Source organism: Odontesthes bonariensis, chromosome 21, assembly GCF_027942865.1.
Source record: "Odontesthes bonariensis isolate fOdoBon6 chromosome 21, fOdoBon6.hap1, whole genome shotgun sequence".
NCBI classification, from domain to species: domain Eukaryota; kingdom Metazoa; phylum Chordata; class Actinopteri; order Atheriniformes; family Atherinopsidae; genus Odontesthes; species Odontesthes bonariensis.
Window position 1 is genome coordinate 9700653 of NC_134526.1, and position 10012 is coordinate 9710664.

Below are 10012 nucleotides of genomic sequence, written 5' to 3' on the forward strand. Positions count from 1 at the left end.
TTATTTCAGAATTAAACAATTAAAAAGTACAAAAGAGCAGCTTGCAAAAGTATGGGCACCCAAAGACAAGGCACGCTTCGATGACAACTCATCCATCCATTCTCCATACCCCCAACGGCACATTCTGAATGTTCTGCTAGTTATCTGACAAAAACATCAAGGCCAGACCAAAAAAACATCAGTGCATGCAAGATAGCTCAAGAATGTTGAAGAACTAACAATAACAACTAAAGGTGAAAATCCCACAAAGGAGAACTTAGACTCTCAGCTGCTTACAATAGCTGTTAGCAATATATTTGCCAAAGGGAGCGAGTGAGTACTGACCATTTCTGTTGTGCTCACAGTGCAAAAGAAGGCAATAACAGTAATCTTGCTTCAAACACTGAAGAAATGTGTCATCATTTACTTCACAAGAAATAAAACTTTTTTACTCTACGCTATCAACAGTTTTGTCCAAACTTCTGCACTATCTGCGAGCTAAGAAGAAGCTGAAACAATATCATTTGTTTATTGTTTATTAGACATAAGACACTGGTTAAGATTCAGTAAAAATGCTTGGTCAGTTGTGATGGCTTTAAATGAGCATGTCTGATGAATAAAGGACCGACAAAATCAGTTCCAAAACCTTTGAAGATAACAGTAAGTTAAACGCTCAAAGCAGGCTCCTTAAGCACTGAGTACAGCTTTGTTAAAGATACTAAAAATAGATCAAACTGCATGAAATTAACGCATCGCAAAAGAAAAGGCCGACAAGTAACGTTGCTGTGATAAAGGCACCATTTTTTTTTTCATTCTGTTTTTTGTAGCTAAAATCAATCCTGAAAAATGATCCATTTAATAACTATAAACATATGTTTTAGACGACATGAGCAGAAATCAGCTACGCTTTCAGAGTTTACAAAGACAGTGAAGTAAAACTCCTCAGGACCATGTGGAAATACCAGTTAAATCCACAAAATGGTCCTATAGTGAGAATAAGTGAAGCCGTTTTGGGCCCCACTATAGAAAAAGCACAACACACCCTCTGTCTTTGGTTCAACTCGGCAACTTGAACCAAAGGCCAAACCTCAGCTTTTAGCCACATTTCATAACTGATGTAACCATGAACCATGATATTCTGAGGCACATCATAACACTGATGTGCAGACAGATATGACACTTAGGCTGCAGGGGATTTTTCTACATGGACACAAACTTTATTTTTATCCTCAGGGCCTGAAGAACGCTCAGTAGCAGAGTGATCAATTCTTTTTCAATAATGACAATGCTTTCAATTAATTTATTATGAGGCCACATGAGGTTATTGGCACAAAAAGTAGTTTTAGTTTTACATCTATAGCATTCTAATTTCTCATGATCACCATTTTAATTTATCAATTAAACTCCTGGCTGATCCCGAAGTGCAAAACATAAAAAAAAAACTGTATTACTTTTCTTGGTAATAGTTAAATGAGAGCTGGCAGATTTTTGCACTTTAAAAAAAAAGAGTCTTTCAATGCGATGATCAGTGGTGTCTCCCTCTAGTGGTGAGAAGACAGCAGAGCGCCCCGCTTGACTATCACAGTGTATTTAAATGGAATAAGCTGTGTGAAAATAGCGTTTTTGGTTGTGTGTTTGGCTGAGAATACAGCTGCAAAGTGCTGGAAGTTAAAACCGAGTAACACATTTAGGAGGGTGTAGACAAAAATATTAAAAGAGAGAAAGATGTAAATCGGTGAAGAAAGATAAGGCTCAGCCATTTCAGTCGTGCCACTGCAACAGTTCTTCTGCGTCGAGTCTGACACTTTCCCACTTCCGTCCTGATCCAAGCCTTCTGGTTTCAGTAAAGTGTACCTCGACGCTTGTTGCATGGCGAGAGCGAGCAAGACAGTTACAGGTCCACACAAAAATCTGCAGGTGATCACACTTAAAAAAAATGATAAAGGATGAGACGGAAGACAGTCTTTCAGTCTTTGCAAATCAAATTATTCCTCATCTCATCAGGCCAAAATGGGATAAACGTCTCACATTTTCTAAGCTTGGAAGCGCAGTCTCTTCGCTTTACAGTAGCACATCTCTTCGGCTCAGAAGGGTTACAGCGGAGCTGCTGCACCCGTTTCAGGGGGATAAAAAAAAACAGTGGTTCCACCTCCCAGGACATCGAACCCACTTTAAATGTGGTGGTGAAGGTGGGAGTGATGGGAAGGCCGCAGGTCAACGATACGTTGTCGTAAATGGGACATGAATTCAAACATGGTGGCGGCCAGGCTCTGGTGGATGAGGTAGCGGGGCAGACGACCCTAAAAAGGCAGAAAACCTGAGTGTTAATTGTTTTCGACTCAACTATTTGTTCACTATTTTCATGTTTTGTCTGATTGTGCTCTGTGACTAATGAGCTCCTACTTGTTTACCTTTAAGTCTGTGTTGAGCACCCAGATAAAGGTGCAGACAGATGGGTTACTGCTGGATTTGAGAACCACAAATCCTCCTGGGCCATTTTCTCCCCTGATACCAACAACGACAAAAAAACCCAAAAAAAACAGACAGGAAGTTAAAGAAGGACAACCAACACAACTTCACTTTAACAAAATGATCCTGTATTTGATTGGGCTGGAGACAGTGTGGCTCAAGGCATGGTCTGACCTGACATAGCGGCCACTCGGGGGCTTGGAGTCGTGGTTGGTTGCCATGCCAGCAGACAGATAGCAGTCTCGTTTGCGCTCCACTCTCCGAACATTAACAAAGTCCCTGAGGGGAGAAAACTCCATCAGAAAATCAATTCACTTCGTCTTACTTGAAGTCCCTATAAAGAGGAGATTGATCGAAAAGATAATTGTGAGAAAAAGTCTTATATTGATGCAAGATGCTTGCTGTGCTGATGTACCTCGCAGACACAACTCCCCCTGCTGCCCCACAGGAGACATCATATGACACCAGAGTGTTGTCATCAACCCTCTGAAGGATCTGAGGAGAAGGCAGGGGACAGTGTTAGGCTTTACTGTTCACATCTTCACAGTGGAAAATGTTCAGTAAGACAAAAAGATCCTTCACCTGGCAGGCAGAAATGGTTTTGTTCCACTGAACCATCTTCTCTGGTTGCAAAATCACTTCCTGATACACAAGCTCAGCAGTACACTGCATTAAAGCCTGAACCGATCAAAAAGGACCAGAAAGAAGCATTGAAGAAGAGGGAAAAGGGACACAAATATGTGTGATTCACCATTTATTAAGGACTATGAAATTCAAAAGGCCAGGTGAAGGAAACAGATATTCTCAAACGGTTGTTTATGATCATCGTCCTGCTGGAAAATCCCATCCTGTGATTTACTTCCACATATGAACAAAGAGTCAATAGCTCAAAGACATTCGGGGCCCCTGGACAAAAGCATGATCTATATTTCAGATAACATGACTACTACAATGATGAGTGCAGCTTTAAATTTTGTTGCTCAGCTTACGTAGAAACACGATAGAACAGAGATTGTTCCCCTTTTTTTTTTTTTAAAAGAGGCTGTTTGTGAGGATGGAAACAAAATACAAACAATGTATCAGGTCAGGTATTTGGTAAGGCCTGGATCAACAGATTATACAGTACAGATTGTGACAGTTGTACTGTCTGAGCGTCCATCTTTGTTAGACAGAGAAGAAGGGGTGCGGCTGTAGCTCGGATCAAATCACAACAGACATTCAGCAAAACTTGTTTCCTGTTCCGTTGACTCAAAGCGCTGCGAAATAATGCTTCAGTAGCTAAAGTCTGTTGGGAAATCCAGGCAGTTTGACAGTGATACAGACAGAGCTGTCGTCTGCATTACAGATAAATCCTACGGCCCGCAAACATATTTCTATAAAGAAAGGGTAGCTTGTGCCCACTGTTGAAGCCTTTTAGTGCAAATGAGCATGTGCACCATGTAAAAAAAAAGGGCTCTGATAAGATTGCTTTCACAGCTCACTGTGGAAAGGCACGTTGGTCTTTATTCCGACTTGAAGCCAAAAGGTTTAGTTGATGTTAGTTCAATGGAAATGAGCTCATGTGGATGCTAATTTCTATATTATCTACACACCAGCCTTTTAAACAGAGCAGAGGCTTGTCTGGGCGAATAAGATCTGAAGCTATACGCCTTGTGTGCTGGCTGCGTTTATCAGTTAAAGCAATAAATCTACAAGATACAGTCATACGCCCTTGAAGAATAGAGCACCTCCAAGTAATTTCAGTCATGCTGGTTCCTGTAGATACTTTCTCTGAATGTCTATGCAGGAATTTACAGCCACTGAAAAAAATCCTTTATGACATTTTTCAAGGTTCTCTGAAACGATCCAGACAGAACCAGAAACACTGGGTCATATCTGATCTAATTTCACTGCCCATTTGTCTCGATTACTTCACTAAACCCTCTAGAGGTTGTTGAAATACATAGAGGCCGATCAGCTGCCAACACACGTAATGCAGCGTCAGCAGAAGGTTAAAAATAAGACCGATCTGCCGAGTTCAGACTAAACCTGCTGGTAACCAGCAAGAAAGCGTCCATGGTGAAAATGGGAAATTTCCGTGGTAAAAAAAAATGCACTGTCATGAGTTCAAACACGATTTCCTTGCATCACTGCGGTATGATTATTTCAAGAAATGTGGTTTCACATTTACTGTACCTTGAGAATGAAAGTCTTTCCATGGTATGGAATCTCCAGAGTGTAGACAGAGTCTCCCATGTCCTGTCATGGCATGAAACACCATTAGTGTCAGGAAGCTTTAGCTTTCAATTCAATTTAATGTGGGGAAATTCCTGTGTAATACATTTAAACACATAGCTGTGTTTCTATCTGAAGAATTTATTTACATTGTGAAAAGAAATGAGCTTCATGTAAAGGGAAGTCACCCAAGCAAAGAAAAATGCTGCATGAAGGGAGCGGAGTTTTGCTCCCAGTTTAAAAAGCGACTGAACTGGATCTATATGGCTTCAGAAAAGACTTTACCAAAAAGAGTTATGATCGATCCATTGAGGAAGAGATTTTTTCACCACTGACCGTTTGATATGTTTCATGAATGTCAACCAGGACAAATCCTAATACGGGAATTTTTCAGGGGATAAACCAACATGTCCTCCTTGTCCACCTGTATTTTACCATCAGTATCAGTACCAGCCGGGCCAGAACCAACACTGATTTTAGATTTTCAAAAGGCTTTAAGCAAAAAAAACACACAACGTTGGAGGATTTGGGTTTAATGAACAACTTGGTGACGACAAATACAAAACTCAGTCGAGAGTAATGTAAAATATGTGGTCACATGTCACGGTTGAGTCACTCATTAATACCCGACGAGCCCTTAAAGCATTCCAAGTGTTATTTATCCTCCTAAAACTGGAAAACTTCTTCACTTAAAGCTGCCGTCGGCAACTTTTTTTTTAGTCATATTAGCTTGAACTGTCATGGGATTCTGAAAGGAGAATATTAAATAGGCTGTTTAGGAAAAATCCTGAATTCTGTAGCTTCCTCTGAAGCCTGTAATCATGCTTGCAAAAATCGAGCGCTCCCGGCTGTTTTTAACCAATCACGTTAGGTTTATTATTGATCTATTATCTGAGCAGAACAGTCACCAACCACGTCTTGCATGCTGAGCGTGAGTCTGCCCCCAGCTTGTGTGAACTCACGTGCACAACCTCGTCCACAGAGGGGGAGGGACCTGAAAGTTGTATCAGTTCGAATTTTCCGACTTTAGACTCGGAATTTTGAAAACCTGCCGACGGCAGCTTTAAACCTCTATTTTTCTCCTCTGATTAAACATAAAATCAAAGCCATTTGAGAGCTTACGTCCTGAGCTTTTATACCCTCAGCCCGTATATATTCACTCATTTTTGCTGAAACACAGAGCACCCTCATGCAGCGACACCGAAGTCGTATACGTACATTGTTTTTCTCAAACTTCCAGTTTTCCTCCTGGGTGAGGATCTGCTCTACCACCAACATGGCCTCCCGACCCTGTCTGACAAACTCCTTCTCCTACAGCAAGCGTGAGAGGAGGAGAAAATTAAGCAAAGAAGAGCAGGAAATCATCGAGTGAAGAGCTGCCACGAGGGTTGATGATAAAGGCTGACGCAGGTACCTGAGCGGTGACAGCTCTGCGCCCAAGACCCTCCTCATCCAGATCTTCCTCCGAGCCTGCAGACACAAATTCAGGCGCAAACCTCAGCTTGAAGCTCCAAAGAGAGACACACTGACAAGAACTCATCGGCACAGATCATCACCTTCGACAGATTCAGGTGGAGAGTAAAACTGTCCATCCGAAACGGCGCGGGGGTAGATCATGGGGGCTCGTTCGCAGGCTGCGTTCACGGCCGCTAGGTAAGCTGAGGACAGAGAAGGAGAACGGCTAAGAAAGAGTCTTTCTACTTTACTAAGCCCTGCTTGAACTTCACACTTCTATCTCACCTCTTTCATCGTCAGCTTCCTGAGTGAGAACCTTGAAGTCAAGAAACCAAGTCTCCAACCAAGCCACCACAAACGAGGTGATGGGTAAAACATAGCCAAAGGCATTCTGGGACAAAAGCTGTGCAGAGACAGAAACAATGAGAAAGGGTTACTTTTACAGCTCCCGAAACAGATGTTTGTTTCCTTATTGCTGAATATAAAAAGGTTTATTTTATTATTTTAGAGCTGACAAAAGGACTTGATGCAAAACCGAGGCAATGCAAATAGAAACCTTTGTTTGAGTTACGCTGGATAAAACAGTAAAATCATAAAAACAGTTCTCGGCAGAGGCAGAAGATCCCTGGCAGAAAGCAGAAGTGAAAAGTTGAAGTGGTTTCTGCTGATTTACTTGCACCACTCTAAATGCACTCTTGTGTGAACGTGTCAGATGGAAAAAGGGGCGATGCTTACATTAGACACGATGACCTTCACAACGAGGAAGACGCTGGTCACTAGAGTGGTAGTCTGCAAAGAAGATTTGAGCTCTGACTCAAGTCCAACAATGAAAATGAGATTTTACATGATATGATGAGTGAGTGTTTTAGTGGGACTGAGCTGACTCACCGCTATAACCCACCAATGTCTCAAGCGAAAAGCTGCATAGCCCACTTGGAGACACAGGAAACGAAACACGGCGAGGAGCTGAGATGAGGAGAAAGCAGGTAGGGAACGTGACATCAGGGATTAAAGGTCATGAAAGGCAAACACTGTCCCCTCTTGGTTAAATATACAGAGATCCATCTGTCTCTCATTATTCAAACATCAACACTCTCCAAACTTGGTCAAGATTGCATGTAACCACAATTTTGAAAGAAAAATGATGAGGTAGAAATGAAGCAAGCAGGATTAGGCCACTTACAACTATGTCAAAGAAGGAAGACCTGAAGTTGTACTGGACGACCTCTTTTTCTAAACTCTCCCAGATTGTGCTGGAGATCTGCAGAACAGAGCAGAGTCAAAATGATTTCTGAGGTATCAAAACCAACGGGCAGCAGGTGTCAAACGGCTTCACTCACATTCAGCTCTATAATCCAGAGAAGTGAAATGAAGAGGAGGTCGAAAGTAACAAAGAGACAGAAGGTGCGGCGGACGTCGGAGATGGCCTTGCGCTCTGCAGGTGGAACCAGCAGGTATGGGGAAGGGAGCGACAGCGATGTGGAGTAAGAGGCGTTCAGGGAGGCGATGGCAGAGAGGCTGGCCCCGAGCTCCCCATACTCTCCGCCCGGCATTCCTGTTGTGAGACAGGAGACTCCCCCTGAAAAAACACGCATTACACCTTTAATAAAACCTCAAGTCAGTGGTGCCCCAGTAGAGATTAAACACTTTTATTACAGACTACTCGTGTATGGCATTTAACTCTTCAGACTTTTGAGCTGAGAATCAGCAAACATGAAACATTTTACAGCCAACTCAAGAAAACTTGAGACAGTTTCATTGTATTATTGGGATAATCAGTCAGTCACAAATGGCACCAGTGATACAACTTTATGGCCATCTTACCTTCCTCAATGCAACATCATTTTAAAACCAAGGTAGAATCGCAAATATTAATTCAGTTGACCAAAATTATTTCCATTCTTCTGTATGTAATAGTTGGACTAAACCAACAGAAATGATTGAGAACACTATTTCTACACCCCCTGCTGTCACTGTAGCTGAAAGGTTATCCTGAGGAGCCTCACTCAAAAATACAGTATGAACACTCAAATGATGGTGCCCACCACCATTTGAGTGTCTTCAGGCTTCTTGAAGGACTTTCCAAAGCTCTTCTTTGGATGTTTTGTCCAGCTCTCTGTCAAGATGATCCCACACTGCTTCAATAATGTTGAGGTCCGGACTCTGGGGAGGATTCATCCCTCCATCAGACCTGTTGCCACTGATTTTCAGACCACTTCTTGTGTCATTTGGCACATCTCAGCCTTTTCTCCCGGTTTCCCTTCCTTAAGAACGGCTTCTTAACAGCCACCCTTCCAATAGGCCAGATGCATCTCTCAGGTCCTGCATCAGGTCTTTGCTGGTTGTTTCCCCTTGTTTTATGTAGTCAGATATTACCTATCTGTTGTAGATAGCCCTGTCACTTCTTCTTCTGTCTTCCACATGTCCAGTGCCAAGTTTTCAGCTTTATAGCTCTTTTTGAATCACCTTGTTGGGGCAAAGGCTATTACTATTTTACGTCTCTCGAACTGTGTTATATTTGTAGATGCAACTATAGATATAGTAACAAATTCTAAGTATTCGACTTTGTGTCAGGCTGCTATCGACATTCTTCTGAAAATATTCAGGTATGAGGACTGGACTGATAACTAGTGAACCAGCAGCCAATGTTTAAACGAAAGCTTTGAGAGACTTCAGAAAGTCTGAAGAACTTTTGCTCACTTTCAAAGAAAACGAAAGTTTGGCCTCTTGGAAACCAAATAGGTGGCTCAAGACTTTTACACACTGCTGAATATCTTAAAGATGCAAGATGCTGGGAGCATGTTGTTGTCTGGACTTATTTATTGAAGGATGATTGCGCAATAGTATCAGAGTTTGATAGAATAACAGAAGGAAAACAACCTGCATTTCCATCAGTTAGATTAGACCATTGTCTCATTGTTAGGCCATTGAATCCCAACCAGTCAGTGCTTAGTAAGCTTCAATTATCTCTGTAACAGTCTAACGTCTTATTTACTAACCAGGAGAGCTGTATTGTTTACATGATAAAGAATTCCGACCACACTTGACTTGAGATCCCATGACTCACGCCTCGTCTCTTCTGCTGGGAAACAACTCAACAACAACAAGAGAACTGTATCTTTTAGCAGGCTACCTTTGCCTAACGTTGTCACCTACTGCAAAAAAAAAAAAATACACAAGACAGATACTAAACAGCTAGATCACAGGTTAGACTCATGTGACTCTTTTAAACAAGCACAATTATTATTTGGTAACCACTGTTGTTAGCTATCGATGTTAGCTCACACCAGCTAACTTACCTTCTTTTCCAAACAAGTTGGTCTCACTTGCTAACTGCTACAGCATTATCAAATGCGAAATACACTCCTCATACTTGAAGTGGACAGCGACAGGGGCTAATGTTATCGAACACGAGAGACAATTTAGACTTAAATCCCATTCAAATTACTTCACAGAATAAAATGGAACCTTTAAACTCACTTAAGTTACCGCAACATTATCGACTAGCAAGCGATTCGGACTGACCATACAAAGAAGAAGTATTACAGTGAGATGTATCACTACACAACTTTGACAGGCAGCGAGTCACGTGACATAAATCTGCGTTGTCTTTTTTAATTTATTTATTTATCTTTTAGCTATGTGGCTTTAATTTTGAAAGAATATCCCAAATTTCATGCTCTTATTGTCCTTAGCATAATAAACTTAATAAAGATATGCTAATATATGTGTGTATATACATGCTAATATTAGCATAGCTGATATTCATTGTGTATTCATCGATATTCACTGCCATCTAGTGGAAGCAACTATTGTTTTAGGGCTTCGGGTAAAACAAAATGAACAAATAAAACTAGAACAGAACAGAAACAACTCAACTCTGAGCCAAGATAAA

General features: G+C 41.5%; 1 protein-coding gene across 2 annotated transcripts; it reads right to left on the minus strand.

Moving 5' to 3' along the window:
* Positions 1-499: 499 nt before the first annotated feature.
* stard3 (StAR related lipid transfer domain containing 3) lies at positions 500-9650 on the minus strand. Of its 2 annotated transcripts, none has more exons than XM_075454087.1 (15): positions 9417-9650; positions 7458-7696; positions 7301-7378; positions 7006-7083; positions 6853-6906; positions 6403-6520; positions 6219-6320; positions 6077-6132; positions 5881-5973; positions 4624-4686; positions 3031-3126; positions 2864-2943; positions 2623-2727; positions 2391-2484; positions 500-2279 (listed from the first exon to the last, which is right to left on the minus strand). In XM_075454087.1, exons 2-15 carry the CDS (start codon positions 7668-7670, stop codon positions 2151-2153), a joined length of 1359 nt encoding a protein of 452 aa, XP_075310202.1. In that variant the 5' UTR covers positions 7671-7696; positions 9417-9650; the 3' UTR covers positions 500-2150. The 2 variants fall into 2 exon arrangements, with proteins under 2 accessions (XP_075310202.1, XP_075310203.1); XM_075454088.1 differs by having other exon boundaries at positions 9598-9643.
* Between the last annotated feature and the right edge of the window lie 362 nt (positions 9651-10012).

What these genes read in the sequence shown, in the direction of transcription:
- stard3 (XM_075454087.1), bottom strand. Translation starts at nt 7,670, where the DNA reads ATGCCGGGCGGAGAGTATGGGGAGCTCGGGGCCAGCCTCTCTGCCATC. An exon ending in GAAAGACTTTCATTCTCAAG is followed by an intron (nt 3,127 to 4,623) that starts GTACAGTAAATG and finishes TGATCGGTTCAG; the next exon opens with GCTTTAATGCAGTGTACTGC. An exon ending in TGCTCAACACAGACTTAAAG is followed by an intron (nt 2,280 to 2,390) that starts GTAAACAAGTAG and finishes CTGCCTTTTTAG; the next exon opens with GGTCGTCTGCCCCGCTACCT.